This window comes from Agelaius phoeniceus, chromosome 18, assembly GCF_051311805.1.
Source record: "Agelaius phoeniceus isolate bAgePho1 chromosome 18, bAgePho1.hap1, whole genome shotgun sequence".
Taxonomy (NCBI): Eukaryota; Metazoa; Chordata; class Aves; order Passeriformes; family Icteridae; genus Agelaius; species Agelaius phoeniceus.
Genome location: NC_135282.1, coordinates 10,390,864 through 10,409,816, shown reverse-complemented (window position 1 = coordinate 10,409,816; position 18,953 = coordinate 10,390,864). Strand labels below are relative to the sequence as shown.

The 18,953-nt window shown below is 47.0% G+C and overlaps 1 protein-coding gene across 3 annotated transcripts in view; it reads right to left on the bottom strand.

The window, feature by feature from the left end:
* Positions 1-17,351, bottom strand: part of BICDL1 (BICD family like cargo adaptor 1) — a 49,694-nt gene extending 32,343 nt beyond the window's left edge. The window contains exons 1-2 of one of the 3 annotated variants that reach the window (XR_013184687.1): positions 16,953-17,349; positions 12,105-12,320 (exon numbers count right to left, since the gene is read on the bottom strand). Coding sequence is in view for 2 of the 3 variants with exons in the window: in XM_054645553.2 (XP_054501528.1) it covers positions 12,105-12,320; positions 16,953-17,273 (537 nt within the window). In the remaining variant the exon portion in view is untranslated. Of the gene's footprint in view, positions 1-12,104; positions 12,321-16,952 lie in introns of all 3 variants that reach the window. The other 2 variants (XM_054645553.2, XM_077188059.1) reach the window with 2 other exon arrangements.
* Positions 17,352-18,953: the final 1,602 nt, after the last annotated feature.

Genomic DNA, 18,953 nt, shown 5'->3' with positions numbered 1-18,953 from the left:
TTGGCCAGGTCCCTTCACAGAGTGTGAATTTACACGAGGGTTATGAGGCTCACTGGGGCTAATCCCTGCCAGCATTATACATCATCTGACAGTTGCCAAGGAGACAAGGATAATCTGAGTGAAACAAGATATGTGAGAAGGGTATTTATGGACATTTGCCTAACGATGCTGGTGGAATGCACCAAGAAGTGATTATCTGAGTGCCTTTGAAGTACTACCTCTTCTGTGATGAATATGGAGGACTGGTACACATGCAAAAAATGTCCCAGAGAAATTAAAGCAGCAGCAGCTTGGCCTTGATTTTTTCCTTTTATCCTATGGTGGCCTCATGTAGTGCTGTGGGTGATGCCTTAAGATTTTAGCCTTTATATTTTTCAAATCCTGTACTGCATTAGTGCATAACTCTAAACTCCATATAAAGTATTAACTACTGTCTTCATATTTTGCATCAGACAAATCAATTCCTGTAAGCCTAAAACTCAAGGACACCCTACAGCCTCAGGACCCGAAAAGTACCAACAAAAGTGAATTGGGGGGGAGCAAACTGGGGGTAAATTACTTCATTACCTCAACCTGAACCCTGATATGCAAATGGACCAAACTTTGTGTGAAAAACTTGTGACCATCATCCATCTTGGGTGTAGCCTCTGGGAGGCTTCTGACTGCCCAAGGTGTATCTATTGAAGGCCTTTAAGAAATACCTGCTGTTATTCTCTTAATCTTGTCCAGCCTCTGGTTCTAGAAAGTCACTCCAAGGCTTCAAGGGGAGGGGCAGACAAGGCTTTTGCAGTGCTGTGAGTTCCCTGTCCAGCCACCTGCACTCTGTGGCATCAGCAGAGCATACACAAGGATAAACAACGTAAAGAAGTCATTTCAGTCTGACAGAGGCTTAATGAGAACTGTCCACTCCACATACCTGAAATACTCACAGGTGCCTCAGGCCAAGGGGTGTGAGGGGAGGGGAGAGTGGAGGTGTGCAGGTACTCACAGGCATGGAGGTGTGTGGGCTTTGTTGATGGCTTTACAGCCAGCCAGCTCATTCCTCCCCCCTGCAGGGTGAGCCCAGCTGCACCACAGACACTGGCTCTGGGTGCTTGTGTCACATTCACTGAGCTGTGGGCAGGGTTAGCATCATGGCCTACTCGGTATGTGGGTCTAGACAGGCATTTTGGGCAATTATGCCACTTTCCCTGACCTGGGGTGCCTTATAGCTCTGCTTAGGGAGATTAAATAAACCAGAGAACTAATACCTTCATTTGAACAAGTTCATGCTTGGAAAGGCTTCTGCACTGTTGGTTTCACACAGCAAAATATTTCCTTGGCAGGGTGTTCCATGGCCATGAAAAGGGTCAGAGATTGTTGGAGGAGGCCCATGTCTGGGACCAGGAGCACTAAAATTGTGTGATTTGGAGCTTTCCCACATTGGGCAAATCTTCCCTTCCTGTGCTGAGGTGAGGCAGTGACATGCAGTCAGGGAGAAAGCTGCCTGTCTCCTTCCCTCTCCTCCACTCTGACCTTCTTAGTCTCTGATACTGTCTCTTGATGGAGAATTAAGAAGGATGGGAAGACAGAAGGAATTTCCCAAGTTTTGAATGCCTGATGCAAAGAACTCCTTTGAAAGGAGGGAGATGCTGAGAGCCAGCCTGCAGCTGATGGGTTGTGTCTCGTGATGCCAGAGTTAATCTGGGTAAGCAGAGATTAACTGAGCTGCTGGATTGGATAATGCCTGAACTGGTTTATTGCAGCTTCTGCTGATAAAGCAAGCCCTAGCCTTATACCCCTCCTTGTCTGCAGCTCTGCAGGGTGAGGGCCTGTGCCCATGGCAGCAGTGCCTCAGGCACAGGAAGGCCCCAGGAAGAGGTGGCATTAATGAAATCATCAATTTTATAAGCATTTGCCTGTACCCCTTAAAGCTTTAAATATTTATGAGTTAGACTTCACTAAGAGTCTGGTCCCTTGTGCTAAAGTGGAGAGTGAAATAAAGGCTAAGCAGCACAACATTTAGGGAGAATTTGTGCAGAAAGTGAAGTACAACATCCAGGAAAGCCTAGGGAAATAAATCTTTCTGTAATAGAGGCAAACCTACAGGAATAGTTAGAGCTGGCAAATCCCTGTGCAACTTCATAGCTGATCAATAGATGTTATTTAGACAAATATCACACTGCTACATTCTACCAACGATCTCTTTTAAACAAACGTGGTCATTCCAGGCTTTCTCATTTGGCTTCTAAACATAAATCTGTTGAAAGTATGACTCCCACAAAATCTGAGTCTATTCAAGCATTTTGAACAATGGCCTGTTTACATCTGTTTTCACCCTTTCATTACTTTATGTCCATGTAGAGTTACAATGCAAGTCAGTTCCAAAGCCTTTGAGATCACACATTCCTTGTGAGCATTCCCTCAGGTTTCTCTGCCTCATTCTTTAGTATTCAGGAATAGCAAGAAGACATGACCTGATGTTAGTCAAACTCTTGCCTGCATAAAAGGGAAACCTCAGAAGGTCTCTTTCAGACTTAACTTTGCCTGGTTCTTCTCGTATCAGTGCAGAAATTGGCCAGCCCTCCCTGACTGGTGTCTGCTTGGCCACTTCCCAAAAGTTTCCTTTTTGATGGAGACCTTGTAGAGTTTCTGGACCATCTCTTCTACTCAGCCCAACTTACAGCTGTTTTTTTTTTGGTTTTTTAAATATCAGTCTAATTTTTATCCTGCAATTTATACACATGACCATTTATGTAAGGGACATGGAGAATAAAGAAAGCTTATACTTGGTCAAGGAGTAATGTCTGAGCACTAGCCTTACCCTGTCATGCTGTCAGTGTGGGACACAGAGCACTAAATTCCTATTCCACATCTTGAAAACAAACAACAAACCCCACCCCAATTCACCCCCATTCTATAAGATCAAGAGAAGCTCAAACTCTTGACTACGCTCCCTAAGTGGAGATTTTTCATTTACTTGGGTCTTGTTTATTGGTTTTCATTGAAAAGTCTGTCAGTGCCTCAGTTTCCTGGTGTTCCAATAGAATTTATGCCAATCCCTTGCTAACCAAGTAAAGAAACAATGGAGAGCTCTTTAGGTACTTCTCCAAAAGGCCTTCTCTTGAAATTTGTGGGTGTTTTTGTCCTGAAACATTTCACCTGCAAAAGCAAATGGGACTATGGATCTTTTCTATAAATACAGACCCTTCCCTACAGCAAGTCTTGACATTTGTACCTGTCTAATGGTCCTAGTGTGAGTGAAAAATCTACACCTGAATTGTAGAACAGTTCCATTTTCCTGGATTTGAGCTTGTAGACAGCCAAGTACAATGGTGCTTTGTTCAACAAGTAACCAGGAACAGCTCAGGCAAAATAGTTGCCAAATGGAACAGCTTTCTAAGAGCACCCCTGTCACTACAAAACTGTGCCAAGCCTGGAAGTGGATTCAGGAACAGACTTTAAAGGATGTAGAGAACAAAGCAATCACAAGGTTAAATTTTGTTATCTTGGTGCACTGAACTGCAAAGGAACTGAAGGATTCCATTTAAAGGGCAAATCCAATGAGCTGGATGCTTTAGTTACCCAAACATCAGCAGGTCGTGTAACTGTTCTGTGAAAGCTCTGCAGCTATGACACATCTGCATTACTGTGCTAATCTTGGTAGAGTCATAACCCAGCTGAAACTATCCAAGCAGTCCCTCAGTTTAAAAATGTTCTTTCCATGCTTCAACAGCAGAACCTTCTAGGCAAGAATAGTTAGGAGAGGAAGAGAACAGTTAATGGAATTGTTCCCAACACTTCTGACCTCAGCAGTCCCCCTTCAAACACTGACAGGGATCCCATCCATGATGGAAATCTGTTGGAGGACTTGGCATCTACAGAACTGAGCCTCTGCAGAAGGATAACTACTGAGGTTGTGAGGCCAGCCTGTATCTCCTCCAAATTAAATGCTTCCTTGGGCTGCTTATGAGCAGCCTTTTACTCCAGTTGCTCTGACATGCAGGTCCCTTGACTTATGTCAGTTGTTTTCTGTGGTACTCCTGCCTCTGGATCCTGTTGTGTCCCTGTCTGAGGTGGCATTTCCCATCCCTGTGGTGGTGCTGCCAAGCATGAGCCAGCTCTGTATTGCATCGTGGCCACCAGAAGTCAACAACAGCATCTTCCTGATCCTGTATCTCTGCTCAAAATAAACTGGGTTCTGTTAAATGCCATTCTAAACAAAATGTTGGTTAAGCTCTTGGCTGTTTTGCAAGAGGCCTCTGATTTCATGGGTAATCAGAGCACTCAATACAGCTGGCAAAACCCTCTCAGTGTAGAAGAGACTTCCCTCTTGAGCTATTGTCTACTAAATTGCATTTAGAAAAAAGCAAGTCTTCTTTTTTTCTGCTTGAAAAAAGAAGACTTTCATTATAAGGTGTGTAAACTTTATAACCCAGAATGGGTCTTTAAAGATCAAATGCTTTTAATTGGTTTTTTCTTATGTAGCTATTTGCAAAGCCTTCAATCATGTTTGGTTCTAGCTAGTAATGCAGTGGCTGGATACAAACACCTTCTGTGTCCTACTTTCTAGAATCTCCTGGAGGAAGTGTTTACAGCAAGTGTGAATAAGCAGAAATATTTTGAAAAAATTTCTTCTGCCCATGTGTTCATACCTCTGAGCTGCTGTATAAAACAATTCCAATAAACAACCTGGATGTAAACAAAATAGCCACTCAAAATGTTTAGTGCAGTAGAAGAGGGGAGGAAAGGACTCATTCAGAATTTTATCTTCTTACTCCAGAACAAATTCAGCTTCAGTTTTATGTTGGATTCTGGCTTTCAGATGTTCACAGATTAGTGGTGCTGCTGATGTCTCAAGACAGAAGCCCTGCATGAACTTTTGAAATCTCTCCTAGGACCACTTGCCAGCAGAAAGCTGGACTATGAGAGGGCTCAGCTGAAGTGCAGGGAAGAACAATGTATGGCTGACTACCAAGGGCTTTACACCAACGTGTATTTGTCCACTCTTCCTGCAGATGTGCTGCTCGGTGGAAGGGGGGATGGTGGGACAGGAGGAGTGGCTCTGTGACGGCTCCCCGGGCAGCCTCTGCTGCCTCATCCAGGCACGACAGCCTCGGAGGGTGGGAGATGAGCCGTGCACAGCCCGCAGGCTCAGTGGCTCGGGCAGACAATCGTTTCCCGGGAGATGCTCTGTGCCAAATCCCCAGCAGGGTCACCTGGGCTCACTCACTGATCTGCTCACAAGGGGCTCTTTTCACGCAGGATATGAAATGTTTGCCTGTCCCAGCAGTCTCGGGAGCTCACTGTGGATGGTACAGACAACAGGCTGCCTTGGGCTGGTACAGCTCCAGGCGATGTTGGGGGGGAAATCGCCGTGAGCAGAGGAGGGAAGGTGGGGAGGGGCCCGCGGGGGATGCAGAGGCGCCGCGGGAACACGTCCCGGCAGCGAGCCGAGCCCACGGGGGTGGCAGCCGGGCCGCGGCCACCGCCCGCCCGCCCGCCTCGGACGTCACAAGTGCGTCTCCCTGCGTGTCCCTGACTGTCGTGGCGTTACAGGCAGAGAAATCACACCCGGTTGCCACGGCGACATCAGCAGCCGGGACACGCTGTGCTGTCATCCAGCAACCGGCGAGGGGTCCTCGGGGACAGAGGGGATGCTCTGCTGCCCCAGAGGAGGATGAGGGTCCCACCCAGCCCCTGGGACCCAGGGATGCCATCCTTTTGCCCAGGAGCAGCGACTTGTGTAGTTCCACTGCCTTAGCAGTAACATTTTTTTCTAATCTAAATAGTAGTTTAATCCTTTTCCTAAGGAGGGCTTTGCTATTCATGAGCCCCTGTTTTAGTCCATGCACAGCTTTCATAGAAGCATGAAATGTTAAGGGATGGGAATGGACCTTACAGATCATCTAGTCCTAATTCCCCCTGCCACAGGCAGGGAATTTTCCCACTAGACCAGGCTGTTCCAAGCCCTGTCCAACCTGGTTTTGAGCATTGCCAGGGTTGGGACAGCCACAACCTCCCTGGGCAACCTGCTCCAGTGTCTCAGCACCCTCACAGGAGAGAATTTCTTTCTAATACTTAACCTAAATTTCCCTTTTAATTTGTCCCCATTCCCCCTTGTCCTACCAATACAGCCCATTCTCTTTCTGCCCATTCCATAAGTGCTCATCAGCCAAAGGACTCAATGGTAAAAATCTTTCACAAAATGAGTGTGTGCAAAATCCTTGAGCGAATTCTGTAGGGGTGCTCCCCCTCATGTTTGCTGAAATTACTTTGGCACTTCCTGTATTTATTCCTTGATGTCTGGATGGCCCTGTTCCTGTTGGGTCCCAAAGCTCTGTGTGTTCTAAAACGGGGTTAATGGGTGCTGCAGGCTTGGACTGACTCTCAGCAGAGGGTTAAGCCTCTGTCCTTGTTCTCCCAGAAGGATAAGTGCCACTCAGCAGTGACCTCAAGGTGTTTCTCCATTACCTTCTAGGGCACTGAATCATTTCATTGAAGGACTCTGCAGGCGAGAACAGGCAGCTGCAGTCACGTCCTATATTCACAGCCTCAGCATGGAAAGCCTCAGCACTCCAGGCCTGATGTGGCACGAAGCTGAATTATTAACAAGTGCTCTCTGCTAGAGGAGAAGCAACTGGAGAGAAGGAGCCTTTCTCATTAGTATTCCCTGGGTGATCAGGGATCTGGCTATGTGGCGTGAGGATCTGCTGATGCTCCAGAGGGGTGGGGAGCTGGCAATGAGGTTACTGGGAGGTTCACTGGAATCAGTGTTTGGCTCTGTCTGGTGCTGGTGTCTGTTTCCTCTCACCTCAGCATGTGTGACACGAGTGTGTGACTTATGGCAGGCACAAAACAGTGCTGGAGGGCTGTCTGCCTTCCCCCAAGGAATGAGCAGCCCCACCACAGCTGCCATGACAAGCAGGTCCTTCAGCCCCTTCAACAGGAAGCAGTGCTGCCCTTTTTCCTGCAATCTCCCCTTCCATTGAATTTGGACTGCTCAATGGTGATGCAGGTGAAAATTTGCTACTCAGGACTCTGTGCTTGCTTGCTAATAAGCTACTCACTGAATAGGTCCAGTAAACACTTTGAAGAGCAAAAACTGAAGAGTTTTTATGGAAAAGAATTCAGCGTAGTGGTTGATCTGCACCTTGAAATGTAGGGATAGTAAAAGAAACTCTTCTTTAGCCCAGGTTCACTCAGGATCTTTGTCTAGTTAAAAATAAACCCCCTGAAGCAGGACTTAAATTCAGCCTGGCTTGCCTCTGTGCTAAGGATGGAGCTCTCAATAGACCCTGCTGGGCTACTGGAGACTACTTAATAAACAAGACTTGCATTAAGCACCTGTATAGATAAAATAAGGAATTAAAGACATAATTCATAGTGTAATTACTACAGATCTCTGGCATGGCAAAAGCAGTGCATCTTGCCCAGCACACTTCTTCCAATAACTTGCTTTTTCAGTGAATAATCTGAATTTCTTAAACCCAACATTGTTCCTATGCTGATAGACCCAGCAACAACCATTCAGAAAAATCTCTTCAAATAAGTAACTGACAACAGATCTGCCTCTCCTGTGTGTTCTTGACCATAAAAGGATGTATTTAAAATACAAGTAATTTGGAAAGGAGAACACATTATGGTTAGCTTGTTCTTAAATAAAAACCTGTTTCTTTCAAAGCAAAGCTAGGCAGTGCCTGCCAGTTCTCTAACATGCTGCATGTTAGAGCATGAAGTGAGAAACTTCAACTGAAATATTACTGAAAGGAGGGTTTTGTGGTTAGTAAATAATACCTCCTTTGGAGAATTGTGGGCTGGCTGCTCCTGTTCTTGTAGCAGAGGGATTGACTGAAACACCTCATTCTTTGTAGCAGCATGCTGGCTCTAGATGCTGAGTGAATCTAAGGAGTTGGTGATTGAGGGCCCCTCTGAGGGATGCCACAGCAGCCCAGCATTCCCCTCTACACACAAGGAGCTGTTTCAGCAGTGCAAGATGACACTCTGCCACTGCCCCGGGAAACAGATTTGCATTGCAAAAACTACCTGAGCCTGCCATTGTGAAATCGCTCCCGGTGCTCCACGAACCATAAAAGAAGCCCAGCTGAACCGGGCAGGATGAGCCTCGCCCAAGCTTCACGCAGCAAACAGCTCCAGGAGCCAGAGCTGGGGAGCAGGAAATGTGTGGGAAAGCCATCTGGTGAAGGCACTCAGAAACAGCGTGGAAGTCTTTTCTCATTCACTTCCTGACAAAGTAGTAATATGTTGTCTCATTATAGGAAGATGACTGGTTGTTATTATTATTTGTATTAGTAACTCCTAGAAGCCCAAAGGTGGGGACAGGACTCTTGCTGTGCTACCTGCTGTGGGCACATGTAAGAGGAGACCTTTCCCTATACACACTCCTCCATAAAAGGACAGAAGGCATAGGATTGTGGGTTTTGTGTTTTTCTTTTTTCTTTTTCTTTTTTTATCCTCGTGGGGAACTGAAACAGATGGGAGACACTGAAGGAGCTGGAAACAGAACATGTAATAATTCCCAAGCCTTGACTTTCTCAGCAGAACTGTTCTTTGCCTCATACTTTAGCTCTGAGCAGTTCTGGTGAGTGGTTTGTACCCTGGCACACTGCTCATGAGGAGCTCTTCAGTTCTCCTTGGTAAACTTGGCATTTAGCTTGGTGTGGACACACTGCTGAGAGCTCCTGCACCCTTTGCTGTGCTGAGGCAGGGGGAGGGAAATCAAAGCAATGTGCAGAAGGGATTTTAATCATCATGTAGCAAATTAAAAAATACTGTGGAGGTCTTAAACTTGCTCTTTGGCATTTCAATCATGTCTTTCATCATGTGCTCCCAGTCCAGCCAACCAAATTTTCCCCAAGGTTTAATGCTGCTCTAACCTCAGGCAGTATCTTTGTTCTGCTAAAAGCAGAGAACCAAAGGCTGTATTTCAAGAGGAGGCAAAGTTCCTTATAGCCTACTTACTATTATTAGATATTTAAAGTTCTCCTATATCACCACCTCATTGGAAGTCCTCAAAACTTTTTAAGGACCTTATTTTAGCCTCTTGGTGACAGAGGCAAGAGGCTAATTTTTAGATACTAGAACAGACTTAAAATTCCTATCCTTGAGTTTTCCTTATCAGTCTTTGCTGGAACTGATGATGGATTTTTTCAGTCCCAGGCAATAATTGCAAGACAGAGCTTTCCAGGTCCCCTTGCTGTCCTTGTGTGGGTGTGTGTGCTTGGTTGGTTGGCATTAGTGCCAGGTTTAGACAAAGTGAGTATGTGTTGGCTTTTCATCTCTGGGGAAGGCAGAGTTTAAAAAATGTCCTAAGGACTAATTAGTTGGTGAAAGTGTGGCAGCAGCAGGAAGGAGGAGGGGCAGGATGGAGGAGATGGTGGCTGCTGCCCTGCTTTGAGATAAAAGAGGCTGAAGCCCAGGGAATCCAGAAGAAACAAGCAGGACCATGTGGGCTGGCAGCTCCTGAGGCTGACTGTCATTTAACACACAGAGCCTCATGCCAAGGGGATACCTTCTCCAGGAGTGACATGATCAAGTGTTGTTAAGTGGGGCCACGAGGTGTTAATGCTAAAAACTGTAGAAATTCAAATTTGAGGAGCTTCTAGTGTAGAACGACTACCAGAGAGAAGCCTGTCTTTGTGTCCTGAGTGAAGCAGGATGGGGCAGACTTGAGGCTCTGAATAAGGCTTTCATCACCTTGTCCCAGACTTCTCATGACCCTCTGCTCCCAAACAACCCGCGGTGACACAAATGCAGAACCAGGAACACAAGGATGATAGCAGCAACGCCTTAAACATCACAGAAACTGTAACAGCATCTCTTTGTGGGGCTTTTCCTCCTCAGTGCTCAGTTCATGATCCCAGGAGAGACTCCAGCCTATGGCAAGCACATCCATGCAACCCTTATTTGTCCTTTTTATTAATTGGAAGCCTAAGTGGTAACAGGAGCCAGAACTACACGGGTGCAGGGTTCAGGCAGTGCCACTGCCTCAGGGATTATTACATGTGTAACCTCTTCAGAATAAGAGACCAGACACATGAGACTGTAAATACACTATGGAGCAGCAAATATGGAATATTAAGCAGCTAATATAATGCTAAGATTTTAAAAAGCCTCAGCTAAAGCCCTGAGAATGACAACAGATTGTTCCATACTCTCTTTCAATTTGTCCAGGTTTTCCTGACTGTGGGAAGACTGTTTACCCCCTTGCTATACTCACTGCTGTGTTTGAGTTACTGGCAAGTTTTGGCCAGGTGACAAACTCAATGAGCACTGAATCGTGCCTCGGCAAACATCAGCTCTGTCTCTATCAGAGCTTATCTGCATTGGAGAAAAACTGTCCTCCAGGCTGGGAGCAGGGCTGGGCTGCAATGGGAAGGGCAGCAGCAATACTCAGCATTTTTGAATATGGCAGTTCTGAAGTGGGTCAATGAAGACCATTTCTGGCACTAACAGGGAGTTAAGGGAACAAAACCCATGCTTGGACACCACATGCTGGTAAACTTGGTGGTTCCTCTGACAAGGCTTTGTGGAGTGGATCTCTCAGCATCTGGCTGTGAGAGGTTCCTCTAGCACAAGTATCACGTGAGGATAATCCCATCTGTTTTAAAAGCCCAAAAAAAGCTGTCTGGTTTGCCTCTCCCACCTTCCAGTATGTTCTTCCAGTTTATGCTTATGCTGGGACAATAACAAATCTTACATTCCCCAGCCAGTGACAGAAATCATACATACACAGAAGGAGCCAACTTATTAGCCCTGGATAGGAAACCTGACACAACACAGGGCTTGTGCAATCTTGGGTGGAAACCCTCATCCATAGTGTATGTGGAATAAGCTCTGTCCAGAGAAAAGGTGAAAGATCTGTAGCTCACTTGGGACACATTACTTTAAGAACATGAATAAACTTAGCAGCATTCCTGAGCTAAGGAAGATCAGGTCTTTTTGGGGTTTTTTTCCTCTTTTTTTTTTTTTTTTAAGTTAACCAAATTGGAATAAGTGACTTTTTAAATTCTTGACAAGAAAATCTACAGTGGAATAAGGAGTGATTTCCTCAAGTGTCAGTACAGAGTGTCATACCCAACACTAGCTCCTCTCACCTCCAGAGGCACAGAACAACTGCATACACAGCTTGAGTGAAGGCCTGCACATCTGACCCTCTTCAGAGTCCTCTGATCCTACTGTTGTGGTTGAGGTGTTCACTCTTCCATAAGCAAAATTCCTGTGTCAGCCTCAGAGACCCAGCTCTGACAGAATTTAGTCTGAGAGAGGTTCTTAGAGCATGAGGTGGGCCTCTTCAGCCTGAATCTGTGTGTTTTTGTTCTATGCTATTTTGGGAATAAGCAACTGCTAACAAGCAAATGCTTTCGTCTGCTGGAGTAACTGTGTTCTCAAGCATTAAAATTATGGTTTGTACTAACTGTCCAGTGGGGAGGAAAAAAATCAAGGCTCTTAATTCCAGAAGACAGGTTAACTTCTGTGAGAAGGAGGCAGAAACTGTTAAGTCTTTTGCTGTCAGAAAGAAACTCATGCTGCAAGTATTCAGTCAATTAGGCTGATTTGTAGCAGCCTCACTATAAATCCTCTTTCATTCAGAGGCAAGTTAAGCTCTTTGATGAAACATGGCATTCCAAGGAATTTCAGTAGGTTCTCACACATCTAACCATGGCAAAGTTATCTGTAGTGACACACCATCTGAGAATGACATGGTATGTTCAATTCTACAACATTACAGCCAATGTATCTCAAAAAAGGGAGGCCTGCAAAAAGCCTTTCGCCCCACTGTTGCAGATTAGCCTTCTTCTTGCATGCTAAATTTGTTCAGCCTATTAGTAAATTAGAAACAGATTTTCTACATCAGTTCTTGATACAAAAACAGTTGAGAGAGATAACTATGCAGTAAATGACCACTCAACCCAGAAACACAACTCTTTTGCCAAAGAAATGCATCACTCCTTGGAGGTGTAAAATCAGTTTAAAGGCAGCATGTGTAACATAACCAAAGGCAGAACCCTTTGTTTCCCTGGAAGCTGGAGATTCCCCACTCCTGTGCCCCAGAGGGGGATGGCAGCTGTCCCGTGCCCAGCTGTGCCACCCAGCTGACTCACCCTGCTGAGCTGGTCCAGGAGTCTTTGGTTCTGCTCGGAGAGTTCCTGGACAGCGCGCGTCTTCTCGCGGTCGGCCTCGCGCAGGTGGACCTGCTGCTTCTCCAGCTCGTCCTGCAGCTGCTTCACGTCGCTCTCCAGCTCTGACACCCTTCCTTCCCACTCGCCCTCCTTGTTCTCAAATCGCCGCCGCAGCTCGTGCTTCTCTTGCTCCAGGTGCTACATGATGGGGGAGAAGGGGTTAGGAAGGGAGGGAAAAAAGGTGAATGTCTCCTTTTCCTCCTCTATGCTTGGGCTAAAACCTCATGCAGGAAAGAGGACGGTGCTGGAGCGTGACAATGCCATGGAGATAACAATTCCACATCAGGGCAGGTCACTGGCACTAAAGCCAATTTCCATTTCCAGCAATTGGCCTGTCCTTGGCCACTGGAGTTCAGCACATTGAATTTTTACTGAAATAACTGCCAAAAGAGTGAAGTAGGCTGCATGTCAATAGGCGAGATATATAGGCCAGACAGAGCAATTGATTTAGCAGAGCCCAGCTTAACTCCAAAGCAATATTTCAGTGGTCAGTGGCATAATTTTTTAAAAATTGCCTTTATAGTCAAAATACACAAACTATATACCCTTACTGTTGGTGAGGAATGTAGATGAGGCATCCTTGTTGTCATATGGGTCTCATGAACAACAGTTGAATCATCTATCCATTTGCTTCTTCTATTCCTGACCTAATTAGTTGTCTGAGAGTTTGATAGTGCACAGTAACTCCATTGTTTGATGCAGCCTGCTCTGGAATGGCAATGGATGCAATGAACTGGTTGCTATAGACATTATGTATGTCCATGTTCTGGGTTCAGGTTTCTTAGAAACCACTCTCAGTTCTGGAGACTCTGCTTGGCTTTGGATTGGCTGGAAAATGAGGGACAGCACCAATCTGGTGAAACTTTTGCATGTTTTACAGGCTCAGTTAAATGAGGGCTTGATTGAAACAGAGCTGCAAATCAGGTCAAAGCAGATTTATGTTGTGCCCATTTGAAAGAATCCCTGCTCCAAAACCCTGAGTTTGAATTTCCCTTGGTGGCTGAAGACACACATTTACTTTCAGAACAGTCACAGATTGGGGACATGGGCATGTCCCAGGATCAGCAGGGAAACCTGAAAAATGGGAGTCCTCTCCTTGTTGGTTGTCCTCTGATCCCCAGAATATTCTCCTGATACTCTCTATCAGATTCCCCAGTCTTTAGGGAATGTGTCTTAGAAAAGAACAGAAACCCACTGGGCCAAACACTGGTAGCACTTGCCTATTTCTCCCAGGTGAATTGTTCCCTCGTGAACAATTCCCATGGCACTTCTGATAGGAGGGAAAAATAAACCTGCTAGGTGGAAAAGAAAATTGCACTGCATTTATGTGAAGTGGCTTTTTATTGCTTGTTAGAAACACAGGCTGTGAGGGGGCTGTTTCCCCTGGGTGCCTATTGCTGATGACACACAGCCTCCTTGGCAGGGTCCCTGTCACCTTCCCAAGCAGGTCTGAATGTCAAAACCCTCCAGTACCTCTCCAGCTTCTGGCCTGTGTATTGCTAATCTTCCACCTTTTTTTTTGCTCTGCCACACAGATGCCATGTTTTCTCTTTCTTCACCTGATCCCCAAATCCTTTCCTATGCTCCTTCCAGCTCAGTGTAGCAGCATGTTGCTTATGCCTTCAAATCCTTCTGCAAATTTCAGACTTTCATGAAAAACCCTTAAATATGAGGGAAAGTTGATTAAAAACAATGGTCCATAGTAGGGGATTTCCCCATGTTTCAGCTCTAAAAGAATGAGCATCCTTGCAAATGAGAGCTAAGCAAAAATATAAATATTTTAGTGCAATAGGTAGGCATGAGATCCCAGCACCTGGCCCATGACAACCATTGCAAAGAAATCTTGTTTGTAGTCCAAGTGTGGCTGGAGCAGCCACAATTTCACTTTCAGCAGCACACTGAAAATTCTGTCTTTTATAGCTCTGCCTCTTTCACTGCTAGGCAACGTTTAGAAAGATCCAGGGCCTTCTCTAAATGGAAAGTGGAACTTCAGCCTGCTGAGAAGCAGCACTGCAGTTGAAGTGCCCCAGACACCCAAATGTGATTTAGAAGCCACTGATAAGCCTTGTCAATCATTTAAAAAGCACTTTAGTTTTTCACTGGAAAAGAAAATCACTACAGAGAGCCCCAATAAATGGCCATCACAAAGGCTGGCATTAGAAGAAGGTGAAGAATATGAAGTTTATTCTGTTGTGACAGAGAAACCAGAGCAGAGCAGGGGGTCACAGAGAGGCTGTTGCAAAGAGGAGGAGAACCCAGATGAGATGTGTTGACTGGTCCCTCCTGCTTCTGTCAGCAGCCATCTCTCCTGGCCTGCCCTCACCCCAGCACCTGCAGGGCTGCAGGTCTGGAGAGGGGATTTCTGCACCTAGTGCTGATAGGGCAAACTGCTGGCCTCAGTAGGGGGGTTTCTTGTTTCCTGAGTGTCTCTCCATTCACCAGCTGCTCACTGATTTTTAAACAGAACTGCTTTCTAGAAGATGTTTTCTTCTGAAAACAGCTTCTCTTCAACTTAACTGAGCTGGGCTAGTCCTCATCTGAAGAGATGAAAGCAAGGGGGAGTTTCCCAGCTGATAAAAAGAGGGTTCATACTGTAAAATGCTTGGACACAGCAGGCTCCTCTGTGTCAGAGGAACAGCACTATTAACTGTTTTAATCCCTTAGAGAGGATAAAACTGTCTAGGATCACATATCAGAATTTATTACAGAACTTCAATTTCATGATTAGAAATGAATTTAAATTCAGGCTGTGAAGTGCCAGAATAGGTGCATGGCAGGAATGCTGTACCTCAGCAATGAACCCACAAAAGTAGAACATATTTAATCTTGAGGCAAAGCACCCAACAAGCAGACCAGGACCTTAGCTATTGTTAAATGGAGAGGCTTCACTGAGCTCTTGTAACCCATTCTGAACTGTGAATTGGGACAAAATATCTCCTTTTAAGTGTTAAACATCATTATATCAGGTTGTCACCAAGGACATTTGAGACTGCTTTGTGTCACCATCAGAAAGTTCTCAGCACAGGGAAGGAGGGAACAGCTGTGGGTCCTTCCTCTCTGCTCCTCTGAAATAAAAAAGCTTATTGTGAAATTTTATTCACTTCAGTGGCAACAGGAGGAGGCCGAGATTTAATCTGCAGAGGCTGGGATTATCAAGCTTGTGTTTTAGAAGATTAATGTTGAAATTTGATTTTTTGTGTGAAGCAGTACTGGGTTAAATTTGCCAAACACAATGGAAAAAAAAATGCCCCTAAAGTAGATAACACTAACTCCTCTCAAATGGGTAGCCTGGAAAATAGCAATCTGTTATTCCACTGGGAAGTTAGGGCGATAGTAATGGGATGAAAATATGTAAACAGCCAGTTGTGTTTACAATCTCTTCACTTACCTTCTGAATGGGCCTGTGAGAGCAGAGGTAAACATTTGTGGGATGTTAGATGTTATTTAAAGTACTATACAGTCATAGCTTCTCCCCTTTCATTTTCACCTCTACATTTTGCAAGCGCTGAGTGGTATTTGAGGTTCCTGAACTCTCTAAGAGGCAGCTCGCTGGGTACCTAAACTTGTGCATTTTTCCTTTAATGGTAGGAAAGGTTCTACTCCAACTCCTAAGGAAAACCATGTCAGCACAACACCACGTACGTCTGTTCTTGCTTAAAGATCAACCTGGAAGCATTCACTCTGGCAAATTTTAATACTCTGGGAAATTCTCATCTGATAAACAGAGCCACTAAGCAACAATTTGAGCAAATGTCACCTTCACTATTTTTTTATTAAAATAGCAAAGGCAGAGAGATTCCCTTGCAAAAAGGAAGGGATCAGTTGAGGTAAATGACAAGCTTAATAAGAGAGAGGAATTTTTGTCAGGAGAACAAAGGGCATACAGTAATTTCACAAATCCTCTTGAACTTGAGAAATGTTAAGTCTGTGAGGAAGGAATACAGGAATATGCAGGACTGTGCAGAAAGGTCTAGGGCTGTGACTTGAAATGTGAATGTTAATCCAGCACTGTTCAAACTCTCTCCAGAAAGGTGAGAGAGGCTTTCCTCAGCCTTCTAAGCAGTATTACTTCTTGGAAGAAATACAATTTCAAGAGTAGCTATGAGGAAGAGTGAATAATAGTGGTTCTCTCAGAATTGTGCAAGAGAGTCGTTAAAAAAAAAAAAAAGCTGCTAGCACAAGTCCTTTTCTTTGTAATAGCTCTATTTTATCTTTAAAAAATCAATAAATAGCTCAACCCCCCCGAGTTCCTTGCAAACAGCTCTCTCTAGATACCTGTAGGCATTTTTTAGAGCAAACGGCTAACAGCGATGTATCAGTAGGGCTTATCTCCTGCCATGCCTAAAGCCTTAGCTGCAACAGCTTAAGCATAAGGGTCACATATGCTCTGTAGCTCAGTACCTGCTGTGCAAATTTAACTTCCGAGGTATTTCTGTGACGAGATGAGCCGCGCACATCTCTCCCAGGTGGTCCTGGGGCAGAACAGCCCCCCAGGAGCCTCCGGAGCGCGGTGCTGCAGCCCGGCCCCGGCCCCGCACGCCGGCTCTGGGCCGGGGGGATCGGGGAAGAACGGCAGCTTTGCCTCCCCCAGGCCTCGCAGGCATTGCTCAGACCCTTTCTTCCCCGTCACGGCCACAGCGCGTCCCGTGGGCTGCTCGGCAGGGCCCGCGCCCGCCGCCGGCGCTCGCCGGGGAAGGGGCCGCGCTGCGCGGGGAGAACCCGCGGGCCGGGGCAGGGGCCGGGGCCGGGCGGAGCGCGGCGGGGCCTCACCTCCAGCTTGTCGGTGAGCTCCTTGTGCATCCTCTCGTACTGCCGGCTCATGTCCTGGTTGCGCTCCAGCAGCGCCTTGCCCAGCCGCGCCGCCAGCACCAGGTCCTTCTCCTTCTGCCGGATCAGCGAGAGCAGCTCGGGGTCGCGGGCGGCGGCGGCGGGCGGCGGCTCCGGCGGCTCCCCGGCGGCGGCCAGCAGCGCCAGCTCCTCCTCCAGGGCCAGCTCCAGGGCGGCGGCCCCGGGCGGCTCCATGCCGCCGGCGCTGTCCGCCTCCGCCGGTGCTGACCCGGCGGCGGGCAGGCGCAGGCACGGCGCCGACATGGCCCTGCGCGCCGCCGCCGCTCCGCTGCGCCCCCCGCGCCCGGCCCGCGGCTGCGGCGGCTGGGCGGGGAGCGCCGCCGCCCCCGGCCCCCGCCCCCCGGCGCCGGGCCCCGGCAGCGCATCGCCACCGCCACGGCCACCGCCACTGCCGCCGGCGCAGCCGCCGCCAGCGACACCGGGCCCGGGCGGCGCGGGGGAAACCGGGTCCTGCTGGCCCCGGCTGCCGCGGGCAGGTCTCGCCCCTTCTGCCGCAGGCCCAGGCCAAAACTCCCCCCAAAACATCGGGGAAGTGCCAGGAGGGAATTTGGCACCCCCGAGGGGCACAGCGCGTTCTCCTCGCTCGCCGCCCGATCCCCCAGAGCTCTAGCGGGGCTCTTTCGGTTGCCAGAGCCGCCCTCGGGATCTTTGTGCTCAGTAGTTCACCCCGGAGAGCTGACTACAGCTTCCAACAGCCACCGGGGCTTGCTTTCAATTTCAGATTGTTTGGCATGTTCTCGGGTAACATTTGTCCTAAAGGTACCCTCGGTGAACGTTGGGAATTGTAGTCAGTTCAGCTCCCAGTACTATTCCCTCTATTGGGGGCAGGACTGGTTGGGGTTTCAGTTTTGGTTTTGTTGATTTTTTTAATCTCCTTAGATCCCAGTACAGGAAGGAGGCTGAGGCAGAATACAGCAGCATAAACCTGTATATTGTCACCTTTGCTAAGACCCCATTCCCTCAATTTCTGATTATACTCTAATTTTAAGCAAGGCTTTAACAGTGATGGCACAAAAACATTTTAAAGAGAACTTGTGCTTTTGGTTCCTAGATTCTGCAGACAGGAATTATGAGTTTCACAGCTTTTTTCTTTGTACACTGCTTTCTTGGGGCTTGCTTTCCTTTCCTTCACTTAGACCATGTTCATCTGTATGCAACAGCCCCAACACATCAGTCCAAGGGTGTTTTTGGCTGGGACAATTGGTGACTGATGCAGGTTTCAAGCAGGCTGGCTTCTGCCTGGCGTCAGACCCAGGGCCCTGGAGAGCTGCTGATTATTCCTAACAGTTAGAACATGAATTGTGGGAGTGCAAACTTCCCTCTGGCCATCTGCCACTGGGACTTGGCCTTTCGTGGGGATACACCCCAACAGCCCAGCTTGGGGGATCTGTTGATCCTTGGCCTTGTTCTTGGCAGCATCAGTTAACAGCAGTGCTGCTTTTTGATGTGTGAGCACCTACTCTCCAAGGACTGGGCAGACTGGTGCCTCGTGCTGCCAGCACCTGTCCCAGCACGGTAACTGTTGGCCCTTATGACCATTGTGATTTTCTTTTCGTTGGTGACCCAGAGGTGGCACCTCCTTTATCTCACAGCAATTCCCCCAGGCACTGACTTTTCTAGTCCTTTTGTCCTTGCAGCTCCACAGACGCTTACACTGCTGGAAAGAAGGATTGACCATAAGGTGAGATGGTTTGGACAATATTGGCCCTTTTAAAAGAATCCCTGTCCCAAGAGGAGCTGTGATTGCACAGATTTGATCATCTCTATTTAAACACAGGAGGGCGTTTAATATTTAAACTGATTGTGAGCACCTTCTGCTGGAAGTGCCTACTACAGCAAACCAAGCCTCCTGGTGTGATTAATGAAATCCATTGTGGCATCAATTTTCATCTCTAATGCTTCCTTCAGTGTATAAAACAAAAA